General features: G+C 56.6%; 1 protein-coding gene across 2 annotated transcripts; it reads right to left on the bottom strand.

Annotated features, from left to right (window-relative positions):
• Positions 1 to 11,837: 11,837 nt before the first annotated feature.
• On the bottom strand, positions 11,838 to 16,848 carry SLC35C1 (solute carrier family 35 member C1). 2 transcript variants are annotated; one of them, XM_077114502.1, is made up of 3 exons: positions 16,779 to 16,848; positions 14,892 to 15,418; positions 11,838 to 12,578 (listed from the first exon to the last, which is right to left on the bottom strand). In XM_077114502.1, the coding sequence occupies exons 1-3, from the start codon at positions 16,808 to 16,810 to the stop codon at positions 12,019 to 12,021; spliced, it is 1,119 nt and encodes a 372-aa protein (XP_076970617.1). In that variant the 5' UTR covers positions 16,811 to 16,848; the 3' UTR covers positions 11,838 to 12,018. The 2 variants fall into 2 exon arrangements, with proteins under 2 accessions (XP_076970617.1, XP_076970618.1); XM_077114503.1 differs by lacking the exon at positions 16,779 to 16,848 and adding an exon at positions 16,427 to 16,498.
• Between the last annotated feature and the right edge of the window lie 1,286 nt (positions 16,849 to 18,134).

Raw genomic sequence — 18,134 nt, 5'->3', positions numbered from 1 at the left:
GTGGCTCAGCAGGCAGGAATGCTTGCCTGCGATGCCAGAGGACCCGGGTTTGATTCCCGGTGCCTGCCCATGTAAATAAAAAAATAAAAAGAATGATGGTTGGCCCAGCTTAGGACAATCTTCCAGTTGGCAGTGGGCAGGGGTTCCAAGTTGGAGCCAGGCTGCACCCCTGTGGGCAGGGGTTTTTGGAGATGGTGATTTGTGTGTTAGGTGGACACAACTCATGCTCACACCACCTTCACACAATGCACACACTACACTCACACCACGCTCATGCTGCATCACACTATGCTCACACATGTTTACACCATACCCATACTACACACACACTACACTCACACCTTGCTCACACCATGTACACATTATACTCACACCATGCTCACACTATGCCACACTATGCTCACACCACACACACCACACTCATACCATGCCCACACTATGCACACACTACACTCACACCACGCTCACACTGTACACGCCACACACCACACTCACACCATGCTCATAACACACTCACATCATGTTCACACCACACTCACACCATACTCACCTTACACTCACACCATGCACACACCACACTCATCATGCTTACACCATACCCACACTATGCTCACACCACATGCACACTGCACGCACAGCACACTCACCCTATGCTCACACCACACCCACACTGTGCACACACTATGCTCATACCACACCCACACCACACTCACACAATACACATACACCACACACTGCACACACTACACTCACACCACACAGATACCACGCTCACACTATGCACACACCACGCTCACACCATGCTCAGACCACATTCACACTGCACACACTGCACACACACTACACTCACACCACAGTTACCACGCTCACACTATGCACACACCACGCTCACACCATGCTCAGACCACATTCACACTGCACACACTGCACACACACTACACTCACACCACAGTTACCACGCTCACACTATGCACACACCATGCTCACACAATGATCACACCATACTCACACCACACTATGCTCACACTGCACACATAGTACACTCACACTACACTCAAACCATGCACATACCACCCAGACTACACACATACTATGCTCACACCACACTCACACTGCACACACACACTACACACACTACACCCACACCACACACATACCACACTAATACCATGCCCACACTGTGCACACACCATGCTCACACTGCACACACACTACATTCATACTACACTCACACCATGCACACACCACACCCACTAAATACACACTATGCTCACACCATGCCCACACTATGCACACACCATGCTCACACTATGTACACTCACACTACGCTCACACTGCAGTTGGGGTTCAGTAATGCTGGCTTCATAGATGTGTGGTTCTTGGCATAGTTTCTCCTCTTCGTGTTCTTTGTCTTTTGGTGCCTTTATCAATTTAGATGCCAGAAAACCCAACTCAAAGGGCCTAAATCAAGGGCTGGCAAACTTTTCCTATAAAGGGTCAGATAGTAAACGTTTTCTGCTTTGCCAGGAATACAGTTTCTGTTGTACCTCTGCCTGTATAGCAGAAAAGCAGCTGTAGACAATATGTCAACAAATGAGAATAGCTGAGTTCCAATAAAACTTCAAACTGTTTTCAAAACCTGGTGGCCATGGATGAACCCTGCAAATATTATACTAAATGCAAAAAGCAGTCACAAAGCTCACATGTTGTATGATTCCCTTCCTATGAAATGCCAGAACAGGCAAATGCATAGAGGACGGAAAGTAGATTGGTGGCTGCCTAGGGCTGGTGGGGGATGGACAGTGACTGCCAATAGGTGCAAGGTTATTTTGAGGGTGATGAAAATGTTCTAAACTTAGATTGTGGTGATGGTTTGCCCAACTCTACGAATATAGTAAAACCATCAATATACTAAATCACTTTAAATGAGTGAATTCTAGAGAATGTGAGTTTTATCTTAATAAAGCCATTAAAAATGCACACACACAACAGGTGGTGAACAATAGCTTGCCTGTGGGCTACAGCTTGCTGAACCCCCCCCCTTCCCTGGTCTTAATAATTAAATAAGCAGCCACAGAACCACTCTAGTTCCCTAGAACTAGAGTTCTCCCGCTTCCCTGCCCCGAAGCAGGGACACAGTAAACTAGGACAGTTAAACCTTTCACACTCAGAGAGCCTGTAAATGTTTATTATACTAGTTGCTGCTGGAAAATGGTAGAAGCAGCCAGAAGAAGCAGCCAGAAGATGCCCTCTGGGAAGCTTCTCTTCTGTGGAGGTGGAAAAAACAGGGCACTTTAATTGGGACAGGCAGCAGAGGATTCCCATTCGCTGATCGCAGAGACACCACCTTCTCTGCTCCGTGGACCTTCTGAGCTCCGTGGTTACTCACCTGCTCACAGGTGTGATGAAGCTGCCAAGGTATTTACATTCTAAGACGCTGTCTTGAGGCTGACTCTGGTGTGTGCCATGCAGCCTACACATAGTCCATGAATACAAGCCATTGTTTGAAAATTAGGAGATTGCATGTAAAAACTCAGGTTTCCAGCTCCTCTTGTAACATTGGAAGTTGGAGCAATATAGGCCTACGTTGCCAAATGGTGAAAAGTGGCGGGCGCTGAGAACTGGCTTCCAGGTTAGCACTGTCCAGTTCCCCACAGTCCCCAGCCAGCTCCCCTCTGTCAGCTGTGTAGCTGTCTGTATTTGATTGGGGCTAGCATTGCTAATGAAAACAAGTTTCCCTCCTACCTGCAGGTGGATCAGGAGGAGGAGGCGGAGATGGCTGCAGCAGAAGGGCCAGGCATCTTGCCTCCCAGGTCTCTGGCTCCTGCAGGCTGGACGTCGCTCCTGACAGCCTCAGAGCTGAGTCCACAGGTCTGGGTGACAGAGGAGACAAAGTCCCACCAGTGGTCCTGCTGTGAGTTGCCATCTAATGAACACATCTGCTCTTTATGTAACCAGATGGTGGGCCAAGCATGTAGCATGCATCGTCTCACTCAGTCATCGCACCGCTCATAGATAGCGCAAGAAATGTAATAATCCTCATTGTATAGAGTAGACAATCCAGGCTCAGAGACAGCAAGTCATTTGTCCATGGTCCCACAGCTAGGACATGGGCAGGAAACTGGGGCTGCAGAGATATTTATCACACTCACCAAACTCACCTGGCTGAGAGATGACAGAGTGGGAATCCACCTCAGGTCCAACTGACTCCAAAGACCAGAAGTTAAAAACTGATCGCCAGGGGAGCAAAATAATTTGGCCAGTAATATTTTCAAAAATTTGGAATTTGAGACCTTCTGTCAGGTTCACTGACCCCTTATGCAAGCTCCCCCCAGTACCTATACCTCACACCCTGACCTCTGCCCTCATGCATGCTACCCGCCTGGCCTCTGGGGCACTTGACAACCCCTGCCTGTCCTGTCCCCTTCCTGTAAAGCCTGACCTCACATGAGCTTGAGCTCCTTCTTCCAGGAAAGAGCCGCAGGTCTGCGTTTGTTTCTGTTCGCCACCACCCCGCCAGAACCATGAGAGTTGAGAACAGAGATCAGGAAAAGATGGTTTTGCTTTCAGGTTCAGTTCCACGACCACAGTACTATTCCAGAGCCCAAGATTTAGAGACAGACTGGGTTGGTGCAGGACCCACTGACACACAGGGGGTGGTGGCTGAATTGAGTTTATTGTTCTAAATCATTTCTTTCTATTTGAGATTCAATCCAAAGTGTTTACGTTTTATATCAGGGTTTATCAAATAAAGGCCGTTGTTTTAGGTGTGGGTTCTCAGTGTCCTTTCCCGGGGGGGCAGGGGAGGAGGCAGTCTGGACAACATGGCCAGCACTGGGGAAGAAGATAAGGCTGGCTAAGGACGAGTTGTTACCCAGTATTCTAGTTCCTAAAAGCTGCCGGAATCCAAAATACCAGAAACAAATCCAAAATACCCCTTTAAAAAGGGGACTTTATTAAGTTGCAAGTTTACTGTTCTAAGGCTATGAAAATGTCCAAACTAAGACTCCAACAAGAGGTTACCTTCACTCAAGAAAGGCTGGTGAAGTTCAGGGTTTCTATCCCAGCTGCAAGGGCACGTGGTGAACATGGTGATGTCTGCTGGCTTTCTCTCCAGGCTTCTTGGTTCATGAAGCTCCCCTGGGTGCGTTTTCCTTCTTCATCTCAAAGGTCTCTGGTTATATGGGTGCTAAAGCTTTCTCCAAAATGATTTCCTCTTAAAGGGCTCCGGTAAGCAACCCCACCTTGAATGGGTGGAGACGCATCTCTGTGGAAACTACCTAATCAAAAGTTAACACCCACAACTGGGTGGGTCACAGCTCCATAGAACCAATCTTGAACGACGATTAAAGGACAGTTTTTCTGGGGTACATACTGGCGTCACACTGGCACACTCAGAGCAGCCAGAGAGTCTAGGGAGCAAGGTTGTATGGTAATCCGGGAGGGGAGCTCAAGTTGCCCCAAGGAGGAGGAGGGAAGCCATACAGGAGTTGAGAGACTGGAAGCAGTTGGGGCCCACCAGGCAGGGTGGAAGGCAAAGGGGAGGACTGGCTGGAGTTGGGAACCGGGCAGGGGCCCAGGAGCTTGCTCTGATAGAGGTCGTTGGGTGAACAGGTTCAACTGAAGCCCCAGCTGGGACACACAGTCCTATTGTGCTAGCCTGCTTCTTAGGGCTTGAGACAGGACCACGCTAACCACAGGACAGAGACTGACTTGACCTCCTAAGATGACTCCTCTCGTGGCTGTAGAAGGCTGCAATGGCTCCAGGCATCACATGCTGAGGATCCCACAGAAGACCAGAGAGGAAACAGTCCTATCTTACCTCTCTTCTGAAGACTAAGGAACCCTCTCCAGAAGCCACGAGTTGATGTCTCATCCTGCTTAAATCAAGGATACTGACAAGGATACTATGATGAACGTGATCGGTTCTCACTAACCAAGATTCAGTGCCTCTCCGCTTCTTCCGAATGTCTTCCCAGAAGAGGGAGGAATACAAAACTGTGACTGTGTCAGCAAAGACAAAAGAATGGGGGTTGCTATCGGGCCCCAAAATACCACGGGGACTTCTGCTCTGCTCCCTGGCTGAGGAAGCCCTGAGAAGAGGCAACAGGCAAAAGCCTCCCAGCCTTGTCGGACTAACAAAATTTAAGTGCCCCCTCAATATGTCAATACAGACCCGGGGTAAATCTGGGTCTGCCCTGGTTGGAGCAGAAGTCTCCTTGGTTCCTCCTCTTGCTCCAAGGGGGCTCCTTGAGCTTCCCAGAACCAGCAGTCTTGCCAAGCCCTTCTCCCTCTACTCTACAGCCAAGGAAACGGAGCCATGGGGAGTTTAGGCGACTGCGGACGCACCGTCACAGAGCAGCCGATCTGAAGGCCTGGCCACACCGCCTCCTGTTAGGATGAAATGAGACCAAGGATGTATGGCGGTGCTCAGGCCCAGCACAGAGCAGGCACTCGACAGAGGCGGGACCCCGCTGCCCTCTGGCCACAGGAATGAAAGATGAGGGAAGGCAGGGATCCGGCTGACCGTGTCTGAGGAAGCAGGGTGGGGTTGGGGTGCAAGTTTGAATCTGTCATGTACCCTAGAAAAGCCACGCTCTTTAATCCTCATTCAGTATTGCTGGGTGGGATCTTTAGATTGTTTCCATGGAGACGTGACCCACCCAATTGTGGGTGGTAATTTGTGGTTAGATGGTTTCCATGGAGATGCGTCCCCACCCACTCAAGGCGGGGTTGTTTACTGGAGCCCTTTAAGAGGGAACCATCCTGGAAGAAGCTTTAGAACCAACAGAGCCCACAAGCCAGAGACCTTTGGAGATGAAAGAAAACGCCCCCGGGGAAGCCACTGGAGAAGCCAGGAGGGAAAGCTGGCAGATGTCACCATGTGCCTTCCCAGCTGGCAGAGCTGATCCTGACCCATCAGCCTTTCTTGAGTCAGTTTCTTTCCCTGGATGCCTTTGTTTGGACATTTTCATGGTCTTAGAACTGTAAAAGTAACTTAATAAATCCCTTTTTTAAACGCCGTTCTGCTTCTGGTATACTGCATTCCGGCTGCTCTTACAAACTAAAACAGGGGTCAACAGTCGGGAGAAATGCAGCTGCCCCCAGCACTGCTCCCTCCCCTTGCCAAGCCAGCCTGTGCCTGGACGGGGCTTCTAGAAAGAACTGAAGGACACCAAATGAGAACACTGGCTGCTCATGGAGAGCTGCCACCAGAGGCTCAGCCCCCGTCACTGGTATTTGGCAAGGCTCAAAGGCAGGCAGCAGTGGGAAATTTTTACGGTGGAGAAAAGGAGACGGTTTCAGGCGTGTCTGGTTGGAGGCCGTTGAAAGGGGCGGCGGGAGGCAGGTTATCTGGAAGTGGGCATCTCTGACTTGTCAGAACTGGGAGTAAGTGTTGGGGGGCAAAACATAGGCCAGGTCTGACCATTTGGGCTTATAGCTGCAAAGGTTAAGGGTCAGAGGTCCATCATCACACACGGTCTGGCCATCATCTTTTTGTATATTCCATCTCTCTGTTGGCAGAACGGAAACTCGGCTGTGTGATTTGGGGCAAGCTAATGACCTCTCTGTGCCTCGGTTTCCTCATCTGTGAAATGGGGATGTTGATAGTACTCCAATTTCAATACCTGTCGAGTGCTTAGAATAGCACCTGGCATGTAGTGAGTGCCCAACCGTGTTTGCCGTTATCACTGTTGTAACTGTTAGTGCTGTCACCAAGGGCACTGCCCTGGCAGCAGGGGAACTAGGTGGCCTGTGCCAGGCCACCGTGACCGTGGTGGGGCAGTCCCCTCTCCACACTCGGCCTGTCTGTAAACTGCTAGGGCAGGACTCTGATCCAAGTTTATTCCCAGCTCCCCGCTGGGTGCTGGAGGAGAGCATGCAGCTGCACCCACAGCAGGAGCCCTACCCTCCACACGCACGCACACGCACACAGCACAGCCTTCCTCCACCCGTCCTCCACCCGGAGGCTCCCCGCACACCTGGACCAGCTGCCTCGGTAGGCTGTGTCCCCGCTGCAGTCAGTTTCAGGTCCCAAATTTAGCCCCATTACAGGAGCGGAGGTGGGGGGGGCACAGCTGTGGTGATGGCAGCTTCTCCACCCGACGTGCAGCGGCGGGAGGCACAGCAGACGGGAGGGTCCTGAGAGCTGAGTATCGCATCCTATTTTGTCATCGAAGCACAGGCAAGTCATCCGACTCTTCGGAGCCTCGGTTTTGTCTTCTCTTAAATAGGGAACAAAACCAACCTCATGTTTATGTGAGCTGGGTAGATTGTAGTGCAATTTCATGTATGCTGACTCCTTAATCATCATGTTTTATGTTAAATCAGAGCAACTTTCCTTTTTGTGTATGAGAAAAGGATCAGAGAGGTTAAGTGACTTGACTAAGGCTGTACAACTAGTGTGTGGTTTGAGTCTTTTGATGCTAAGACCAAGTCACTTTTCACCCTTAGATACTTTCATCTTTACCTATATTATGGGATTATTATGAAAATAATTTTCAAACCAAAGAAACAGCATGATTTTATGGTGGAGAGCTCGATTGCCTATGTTTGAATCTTAATTCTGCCACTTATTTTCTGTGTGACCCATGGACACCATAAGAAGGGCCATTCGTCGTTCTCCCTTCGCCCACGAGAGCTGGGGTCTCCCTCCCTACCTGGGTCCTGGTGGACGGTGATTGCCTCAACCAATAGAGGATGGCCGAGAGGACACTAGGTGATTTCCAAGGCTGGGTTAGAAAAGGCCAAGTAGCTTCCACTGGTCCTCCCGGGACTCACTCTGGGGGAGGCCGATCACCAAGTACGAGCTTGGACTGAGGAGGCCACACGCAGGTGCTCCGTCACCAGCCCAGCTGAACTTCCAGCTGCAGCCGGCATCACCTGCCACCAGGTGAGTGAGCTCCTCCCCGTCAGCCTGGCCAAGCCGTCAAACACCTGCACCCTGCCAGCAGCTGCCGGCAACTGCACAAGAGACTCCAAGCAGGAACTGCTCAGCCGTGCCCTTCCTGACACATAAAGCTGTGAGTAAAACAAAATGGTTGTTTTCAGCCACCAGGTTTTGGGATGGCAAGTGGAACAGACTGTTCCTTAAGCGCTTTCTCCTTCACAGAGACTGCCACAGTCTTAACATCTCACAGTCAACTTGGCACCACCATGATATGTCCCAACACCACCCACCCATGTCTCAAACTTAACATGCCCCATAATAAACCATTGGTCCAAGCCCATTTCTCATCACCCCATCTTCCCTGTCCAATAAGGGGTATCTGTTGTCCCAGTTTCTTAAGCCAGAAGTCTGGGCACCGTCTTGCCCTCAGATGGCTGCTTGCTCTCAAGCCCACCTGCGCACCTCCGGTGGCTTTGCCCCACAATGCTTCTCAAATCCATCCTCCTCTCCCTGTCTCTACTGCGACCGCCCCATCCAAGATATCGTCAGCTCCTGCTGTGTCACAGGCATGGCCCCGTTCCCCTAGTTGTGCCTTGCGGTCCTTGTCCTTTGGGTCAATTCATGCTCCTCACAACAGGCAGAAGGTTCTGAAAACATGAGTCAGGCCACAGCCCCTCCCAGCGCTGCCCACTGCAATGAGAATGAACCCAAAGTCCACGCTTGGCCACCAGGCGCTGCCTGGCCGGACCCTGGCCTCCGATCTCCTCTTCCCCATGGTCACTCTGCTCCTGCCCGGGCCTTTATGCCGGTCCGGGACCACAACCAGCTCTTCCTCAGGGACCTCGCGTGGCTGTAACCTCTGCCTGGGAAACGCTTCCGTAACTGAGAAATTAAGAATTGAATTTATATGGTTACTGAATCATTACGCAGATGTTTTTTCTTCTTATATTGTCGAATAGCCAAAAGTTTATACCTGAAATTACTGAAATTCAACTGGCCTCAGCCCTGTGTACACCTGCCACTGTGATGGCTGCTCTCGCCCAGCCTCAGCGCTGTGTATACTTGATATTGTGATGGGAACAACTCCAACCCCCCTTGCTTGAATCCATTAAACCCCTGAACCCCTGAGACTCAGGGAGACAGGATTTAGGGCTGAGAGGCCTTCTGATCTCCTGTTTCATGTTTAGCAAAAAACTCTTTGAAACCCTGGGGTCATGCATTGGCTGTTAGGCACGTCCAGCGGAGAACCCGCTTTTTGTCCAGTTCTTTCTCTGGCTGTTTATTTGGGATCTGAAGCTAAATGTCTTCACAGAGAGGCCTTCCACGACTGCTCTATCTAAAGAAGGTTCCCCTCTGATAATCTCCATTTTGGCTTTTTGTCTGTTTCCTTCATTATCCTTTCCTCAGCTTTGCTTGTTTTCAGTGTCTTGCCCACTGTCTCTCTCCCTGCTGCCTGCTGCACCATGAGCGCTCAGTACAGACCGCCGTTTGTCCATGTCAATAATAGTGGCCCACGGTGAGCCCAGTACTATGCTGAGCGCTTTACATGTCATGTGCTGGGAAAGGCAAGGATTATCCCCATTTCTCAGGTCAGAAAACAAGCGCTTTTCAAAGGCCGAGTGCAGAGTGCTGGTTCTGAAGGAGAGGTGTGTGGCAGAGCAAGGCGGGGCCACTGGTCCTAGATTCTCCAGCCTCATCCACTGGTTTTAAGCGGGACAGACCGGCCTCTGCCTTCAGAAAGGGACGAGAGAGGGAGCAGCTGGGGTCTCTGGGGAAGGAAGACGACTTCTGCCTTCACGACGGGACATGCCAAGAGGCTTTGTGGGCTCCTTAACTGCCGCCGTGATGAGCTGGCGTGGCGGGTGCCTGCGCAGGTTGCACTGTGGCAGGCGGGTGCGGCAGGGTTGCTCCAGGTTGGGTGGGCCCCGGGCTTCACGTGCGTTAGTGCTGGGGCCTGTGGCTGAGTGCGGATCAATCCTGTGGCCACACGCTGCGTGTCTGTGCATGTGACTGGAGGGGGCTGCACACAGGGGTGGGCTGCTCAGTTCTCCCCGGAGAATGAATTCCTTCTCCCAGGATTAAAAAAAAAAGTTTGGTATTTGAGAAGGCTTGCATTTTTTTTTCTGTACTATCATTATCACATTTTGGTAAGAAGTTAAAATTTAGATTTTTCTTGAATCTTGTCCAAGAACGTGCAGTAACATGTAAAGTCTTGCCCCCTTTATCTGATCACACAGAGGGTGCGGAGACCATTGTTGCCCATTCTAAAGACCCTTGCCAGGGGTGAAACGTCTCGAGGACGCTGTGCGGACAGACCACGGTATCCGCGACCTCTCACGCCACAGCCCTCCCCACCTTCCGGCCTCCTCTCCACCACCAGACCCCAACCTCTCAGCGCTCCCCACATGTGCCCTTCCCCCTGCCCCCCTCCTGGAGACCCCTCCCCACCCACTGGGGCTCAGCCGTAAGGCCCAGCCCCTCGTGAAGACCTGGCTGAATGCCCCAGCCCCGGGCTCTCTCCTGAGTTAGGGCACCAGGGCAGGACTTGCAGGCCTGCCCGTTATGGGGCCACCATGAACCGACACGCCAGCCCTGGTCTTTGCACCCACACGACCTACTAGCGTTCGGCACATAGTAGGTGCTCAGTGTGGGGCACAGTGCAGGACAGTTAAGGCCACTGAGGCAGAGACCCAGGCGCGAATCCCCGGGCCACCTCTTCTCCCACCCCCACCCCCGCCAACCAGCGCCCCAGGGTGCGGGCGAGGAGGACGGGAAAGCACGCCGCCCACCCACGGACACAGGCACCTGGGAGGCACAAGCCTTCCTCACCCGGACCTGGAGTAGGGGCCCTGGCTACCCCTTCTGATCGGGTCCCTGTCCCTGCAGCTTTTCCACGGGCCCCCCATGACCCCCTCAGCCCCGCCCACCCAGCCCTCACTCACTGCACACAGGGTGTCTGGCTCAGGTCTTGTTATTAAATCACAGACAGCTTGGGGCATTAGGCCCACCAATTTCGTGAGACCACTGGGGCTCGAGTGGCCTGGAGCAGGCTGGTGAGATCTGCTCTCCCCAGCCCTCCGCTACGAGGTCGGCAGACATGGGACTCAGGCGGAGACCAGCACTGCGCGGCCCAACGGGAGGGGCGTGGGGGGCTGCAGGCTTCCACGGGCCCGACAGGAGGAAGAACTCACATGCGAGCATATGGCCTTGGCAAGGGCAACGGTCAGGCTCCATGCCCCCTGCCCCTGGCCTCGAGCGCCCAGCCCCTCGCTTCATCTGCCCAACCTGGGATGAGGGTGTGGGGACACCGTTAGGAGGCGGCTCCCAGCCCCCCACCAGGCGGCCGGGACTCGTGCCAGGACAGGTGCTGGAAACTAGAGGAGCTCCCGTTCCCCATGGCAGAGGCAGGGGGCAGGAAAGCCTGGGTGAGGGGTTAGGGGAGAGGGTGCTCGAGGCCCTGCTTAACCTGGAAAGGATGGGCGACTGCCCCGGGTTAATGGGGCTGGGGGGCGGTCCCGTGACTCATCCTGCTCCAGCTACTTTCCTTCAGCTCCCCTGCAGGGCCCATGGGTGTCAGGGCAGAGGGAGCACCAGGCCCCCAGGCCCGGTCCACGCTCTCCTTAGAAGGAAGGCTGGTTTGAGGGGCTTGGGCCGCCCCGCCACCTGCCCCGGGCCTGGGGGAGCCCAGGTGCCCTGATGCACAAGGTTTCCCGACTCCCTTCAGTTGACACGCGGCGGGTCATGCCTCAGGCCCCCGAGTCTAAGTGAGGACGGCAGGGCTCTGCCCACACTGACCCTTCCAGGCTGCAGCCCACCCTGGGAGGGGGGTGCCCTCTCTCCTGCTCCCCAGGAATGCGTGCTCTTCCAGAACCGAACTGGCTGTTCCCTTCCGGGTCCCCGCCCCAGGGGAAGGCCAAAAACCCAGAAATAGGAAAGAGGGTAGAGATGCATTTGGCAGCTTCCTGACATTTCTTGAAAACATTGGCTCTTTTCGGCCGTCACATTGCAGTCGGGTCTGGAGGCCCCCCTTGCTCCAGGGCAACATCTCAGGGCTCAGAGGGGCAGGGTGTGTGCCGGCCCGCCCACCGTGAGCCTCCCCCCGGCCAGGCCATCCCAGGGGCCCGCGCTCACATGCCCATGACACCCTTCTCGCCCTCCTTGGGGCTGGGCTCCTCCGGACCCTTCTTCATCTCCCTGCCCCGCACCCACGTGTAGGCGGAGGAGCCCCCCAGCACCATCATGTTGCTCGTCCACCAGAGGAAGCTCTTGGTCTCCTCGAAGTAGAGCACAGCCAGCACCGTTTGGGCGCAGGCCTTGGCCGTGCCCGACACGTTGTGGGACAGGGGGCTGGTGAACTTGATCTGCAGTCCCGTCACGTAGCCGATGGCGAAGCCAAACAGGCCGCCCAGTGTCATCATCCCCCAGAAGTGGGCGCTGCCCAGCTGGGCAAAGCTGTAGAGGGCCCGCAGCTCCCCGAGGAGCAGGAGCAGGGGCAGGAAGAGGACGCAGGCGTTGGCGTTGTTGTAGAAGGTCAGACGCCAGATGCTGTCGTCCACCACGGGCAGCACCTTCTTGGTGTAGATGGCGTTGAGCGAGACACAGAGGCTGGCCAGCACGCCGTACAGGGTGCCCGTCCAAGACAGGGTGCCCTCCGCCCCCTCCTGGTCCACGCCGAGCCAGAAGCCACCTGCAGTGGGAGAGGTGGGGAGGGGTGAGAGCAGAAGGGGGGAGGAGGGGCGGAAGTTCACACCATGGTGCATGGACAGAGCAGCCCCTGGCAGTGCCCCCGCCTGAGCCCTCCCTCCGATAAACCCGCCCAGAGTCTCCACTGCCTGCAGAGCACAGAGCAACGGCTGGGGAAACGGCCCAGGATGAGCCACACTTCTCACGGAGCTTACATTCTAGCAGAGGAGAAAGACTTTAAGACAATTCATCTCCCAATTAATCTTTTAATTACAACTGTGGCGAGGTCCATAAAACAGGACAGGGCGCTGCAAGGACCCAGGGTGGCTGCGCTGGCCTGGGGCATCTGGAACATGACATCTGAGTCAGGTTCTGAAAGATGAGCATCGTTTCCTGGTTAACGTGACCTCAGGCAAATGACTCAGGGCATGCAAGCCTCGGCTTCTTCTGTAAAATGGGGGCATGCCACATTATCATGGTGAGCATGAAGTCAGACTCTTTCAGGGCCTGGCATCATTTGGGACGGTTACTGTCATGTCACCTCCTGCCTGACAGCCTCCCTGCTCCCCACTGCCCCGTCGAATGTATCCTCCTCAGCCCGGTATACAGGCAGCCTGCTCTGTCCCCTGGTCATCCCATCCCTCCTCTCTCTCCCTGCTCCTCACCCCGGGGCTCCGTGTCCTTGTTTATTTCCTGTACCAGAAACATCCACTTCCTTCCCAAGGAGATTTCCCTCATTCCTCAAGATCAAAGCCACCCTCCTCCAGGGAAAGAGGTCCCTGGTATTCTCAGTCCCCAGCCCTCTTCCCACTTCCCACTGCCTGCGTTTTCCTTTGAAGCCCCTTGCCTGCCCTGGGCTCCCAGGCACCTGCCCATGGCAAGAGGAGGCAGGGGCCGGGTTTACAGACTTTGTATCTCCCACCACAGCACCTGGCGACATAGCACAGCGGAAGGCTGGAGCTCTGGGGTCAGAGAGAGTAGGCTCCAACTGGCCTCTGTCGTTCAGAAGCCACGGGAAGTCACTTAACCTCGGAGTTCATGTCCTTCATCTGTAAAGATCTGGGTCACTTCCTAGACCTTCCACTCAACCATTCTACTTCCATCTCGCAACCAGAGGGATCATCTTAAATCCCTCCTGGCCGGGCTCAAAGGTCTTCAGTGGCTCCCCAGTGCCCTCGGAGAATCCAGACTTGACCGGGCTCTGAAAGCTCTAAGCGGGGTCTGCTCACCTGGGCGGCCTTGTGTCTGCTGAGTCCTGCCCTCGTTCACAAAGACGTGAACACATTCTTCCTCCCACCTCGAACATTCTCTGCCCACTCTTCACCCACGCAGCCTCTCCTCCAGAAAGTCTGCTTAGATTGCCCCTTCCCAACCTCTGCCAGAGTTCCCACAGCATCGCTACGTCCCCAACACAGCCTTTCCCACTCTAGGATCAGTGTCATTTATCACTATGCCCTCCGTGTGTGCAGGGGCCGAGCCTGCCTTTTTCAAACCTGCATCCTCAAGGTCTGGCACAGCACCTGGCATGCTCCTGGCCATCAACTGGTATTTGATGAATGAGTGAATGGAGAGGTTGTGATGGAAGGGGCTGGGCGCATTAACCGGGATGAAGGACCTATTACATCGTGGGCACTCAACAAGCAGTCCTCTCCCCTTTCCTGAGCTAGCCTTTGCATGGCAGGTACCCACAGACCTGCTGTGTGTGTGTGTGTGTGTGTGTGTGTGTGCACGTGCGTGCGTGGCATCAGGCTGCATACCAGCTCACTTGCTCAGCTGGAAGCACCCTGAGGCCTCATGCTGGCTACTTCTGAGACCAGAAGGGGCTGTTGGCCACAAGGAGCTTTGGGAAGGCACCATGTGACATGGGGTGGCAAGGAGGAAGTAGACCCCTCTTCCCTCACAGGGAGGGAGGGGAATCGCTGCAGATGGGGGCCAGGTCCTGGCAGCAAGAGCACCAGTCTCCCTGGCCCCCTGCCCCAACCGCCAGGCAGGCGAGTGAATGCACCGTTCTCAGCTCACCATCAGCTACTTTGATTACTTTTCAAAATTAGGCCCAGTTTCCCTAGTGACTTTTGCATTCAAAAGCTCCCACGAGGAGCTCCCAGGCTCCTCCACTCCTGGCAGAGTCAGCAGAACTGGACAGGAGATTCTGGGCATTTGGGCAGGAAGTTAGGCCAGAGGATGCACTCTAGCTGCCCCACAGGAAGGGCCTGCAGCTATCTTCTCACTCGAGGCCCAGCTCTGCCCTAGGCACCAAGGGGCAGACAGGATTGCTCTTCAGGGTGTGGCCCCCAAGCCCCTGTCCCCCCACGCTCACCGATGATGATGCTGCAGGCCAGCAGGGCGTAGAAGGAGGTGGCCTGCCCGAGCAGCAGGTAGGAGAGCAGCACGTTGAAGACGGTGGTGAGCGAGCGGCCCACGTTGTAGAAGGGCACCCCCACGTACTTGAGGCACAGGTTATTGAAGGTGATCATGCCGATAAAGACCACCGACAGGGGCAGGACGCTGCGGGCCACCCGGAGGTCCAGGTGCAGCGAGGGGAAGTCCACGGAGCGGGGAGAGCAGGCGGCCAGGGCACTGAGGCCCCAGCACAGCAGCACGGTCACCAGGCACTGGTAGAAGGTGACGAAGATGGGGGTGTCCAGCCTCAGGGAGGGACTGTCCAGCAGGTACTTGTTAAGGAACACCATGGAGATGGAGGTGACCCAGTACAGGGCGACCACCAGCGTGATCTGCAAGGCCCGCAGCAGAAACCGCTTCTCCCCACCAGCCTCGGGTTCCCCCGGGGGGTCGGGCCCCCCCATCAGGGCCATGTGCAAGATCCGGGAGCGCTTCAGTGGGGTCCTGTTCATGGTGGGAGAGAGGCTGGTCACCCGCCGCCCAGGCCCTGACTCCCTGGCGGACAGGGCGGGGGGCTCAATTCTGCTGTTTTGTGAGACCAGCCCTGGACGGCCACATGGTGTCTGGAGGCCCCCGCGGTCCTCTAGGACGGGGCGGCCCGGCTGGGGTGAGCCAGGCGGCGCCACCCACACCCTGCTCCCACTCGGGGCCCGTTCACCCGACCCCACCCAGGGAAGGCTGCGGGGCCTGGGCAGGGATGAGCTGTGCGGGCGCCGGGGCTGGGGCCCGCGAGGGTGGGGTCCCGGGGAGAAGGGAAGGGAGAGGAGTGGGACAGGAAGGTGCAGGGAGCAGGAGACGGGAAGAGGAACGGAGGGCGACCGAGTGCGAAGGTTCCAGAAAAGCGCGGGGGGCGGTGCGGGGAGAGGGAGGCGGGGGCCGGGAGGCGTGCGGGGGGACGCGAGGACGGGGAGGGCGGGGGGACCCCGGGGGCCCCAAGCCCGTGCGCGCGGCCTTCTCGGGTCCCGGCTCGCGTAGAGCCCGGAGCCTCCGGACGTCCGAGGCCGCCCTCCCCGGCGAGGCGGGCCCGGGCCCCACTTCCTGACACGCCCCGGCCCTCCTTAAAGAGCCCGCGCGCCCGGCGGCGCCCCAAAGCCGCGGCCCCGGGGAAGCGCGGGGGGTCGCGGCGGCCCTGCGCGGCCGGTCGGGCGCCTGGACCGCGCTCCCCTTGCTCCCTCGCCCCGCTTCCTCCTCACCCCCGCCCCGGGCCGCGCTGCGCCCCACAGCCTCGGCGCCGCTCCGGGCCGCTGCGTTCCGGGGCCTAGCCGGCCTCCGCCACCGGCCGCGGGACCCGCTGCTCACCGCCCGGCCCGCCAAGGCCCCGGTGCCGCGCCCCCGTCCACGCCGAGGCCAGCGCGCCCGCTCCGCCCAGTCGAGACCCTCCCGGCCGCCCGGATCCGAGCCCCCGGGGCCCCCACGCAACCCCCGCCCCCCGCAGCCAGAACACCCACTCACCCCGCTGGCCCTGCCGCGAGCTGCACCCCGAGGCCGGCGCTCCCGGGCGGCCACGGACACCCAGCGCGCCCCCTCCCCTGCGCCGCGCGCGCCGCCACCTGCAGCCGCCGTGCCCAGGGCAGTGCCCGCGGGGCTGATTTCCTGCTCCCGGTCCCGCGCGGGCGCCGCGCCAGCCTCGCCCAGTCGCTCCCCGTTGGGGGTCGGGGGTGGCGGCAGGGCGACCCCTACCCCGACATGGGCCCTGCCCCGAGTTACCACGCCGGCCGTGGGAGCGGGCTCCCTCCCTTTTCCAAGGCCACCCCTGCTCCCCCCGACCCCCGGTGCCCCGCGGGGATCCCCCCGCTCCACTCACCGCCGCTGGCGCGTCCCGGGACCTGGCTGCATCCCCCGCCCACCGCGCACCTCGAGGGTGGAGGCGGCCAGGCGCGCGGGCCGGAAGGTCCTGGGGCCTTCCTCCCGGCAGAGTGGAGGGTCCCTGCCCCCAACCAGGGTCCCGGCCTGGATAGTCGGTCCCAGCCCAGGATCCGGGCGGCAGGGCTGGCCTCCCTCGAGTCCCTGCTCAGGCGCCCACCTTGCGGGGCGGGGGCCCTGCTCCCGGGCCTGGGTTGTTTTCACTGTTCACGGGAGGGTGGGCTGTGCCAGCCGAGGGCAACCTCCTTGTTCAGAGCTGCTTGGTATTGGGTGGGGGTAGGGGCTGGCATCTGTTTTTAATATTTCAACGGTTTAATTTGAAACATTTAATTTACGGGTGAGATGATATGATATGATGTTTGGGATATGCTTTAAAATACTCAATACTCACAAAGAAAAAAATGAAAAACAAAGTGGTCAGTAAAAAACAAGATTGGCAACACGTTGATGGCATTAAGCTGGGATGCAGGTACCGGGGCTGCCTTAGCCCCGTCTCTTCACTTTTGCCAGCACTTGAATGTTTCCAGAATGGAAAGGTAGACTCTGTGGGCTGCACTGCAGTCTGGCATGCTAACTGGGCAGACCCTTGCCGGCCTGGGTTTAGCACAGTCCTGGAGGGCTGCCGGGGTGGGTGCACTATCTGGGAGCCCGGGGCAGCTCTAGGCAACCCCCCAGCTCCGCCCCAGGCCATCCTCTAGCCCCAGCCCCACCCCTTCCTTCCTAGTTTAAGCTGGTCTCTGGCCTCCAGCTGGAGGATGCCATTTGGTCCCCTGGTCACCTTCAGGTTCAAAAGGAGAGACTTAAGGGACTGGGCTGCTCTCCTTATCCCTCCCTGGAGGGTCTCCTTGCCAGGTTTCATTTTATAAAGAGCAGCGTGTACCTGCTCCAAATCTCTCGGGCCAGGGACTTCCGTCTTCACCTTCACAAATAATTTAATGACAAGCAGAGTGAACTTCCTTCTCTTCAGCATGTTAAGAGGGATTAATTTACCTGGTGACTGTGCCTTGAGCCCCAAGGGAAGAGATATACACTGTTTATGGGATGTAGGCCAGGTGTGCTGCATTTGAGGGGGGCCTGGGGACAGGTTCTGGATGTGTGAGGGACGATTTAGGCTCTTCACGGGCCTGGAGCCAAAGTATGTCCTTGGCTCCTGTCCCCCCCTCCACTGCACCTGCCATTCCACCTTAGGGCCCCTCCCTGGGTGGAGGCGGCAGTAGGCCAGCATAGCTAGCTTCCGGGATTCTAATGCTTTTTATTGCTGGTAAGGGAAAGGGGAGGTGCGGTGTCGCAGAGGGGC

Source organism: Tamandua tetradactyla, chromosome 8 (genome assembly GCF_023851605.1).
Source record: "Tamandua tetradactyla isolate mTamTet1 chromosome 8, mTamTet1.pri, whole genome shotgun sequence".
In the NCBI taxonomy this organism is placed as follows: Eukaryota; Metazoa; Chordata; class Mammalia; order Pilosa; family Myrmecophagidae; genus Tamandua; species Tamandua tetradactyla.
This window is presented reverse-complemented; position numbering and strand designations above follow the sequence as displayed.

Bases quoted from the DNA above. Each gene is read 5' to 3' on its own strand.
- SLC35C1 (XM_077114502.1), bottom strand. From the start codon at position 16,810: ATGCAGCCAGGTCCCGGGACGCGCCAGCGGCG. The intron at 15,419-16,778 runs GTGAGTGGAGCG...CACCATGAACAG, and splicing joins CCCGGGACGCGCCAGCGGCG to GACCCCACTGAAGCGCTCCC. The intron at 12,579-14,891 runs GTGAGCGTGGGG...CTCCCACTGCAG, and splicing joins GGCCTGCAGCATCATCATCG to GTGGCTTCTGGCTCGGCGTG.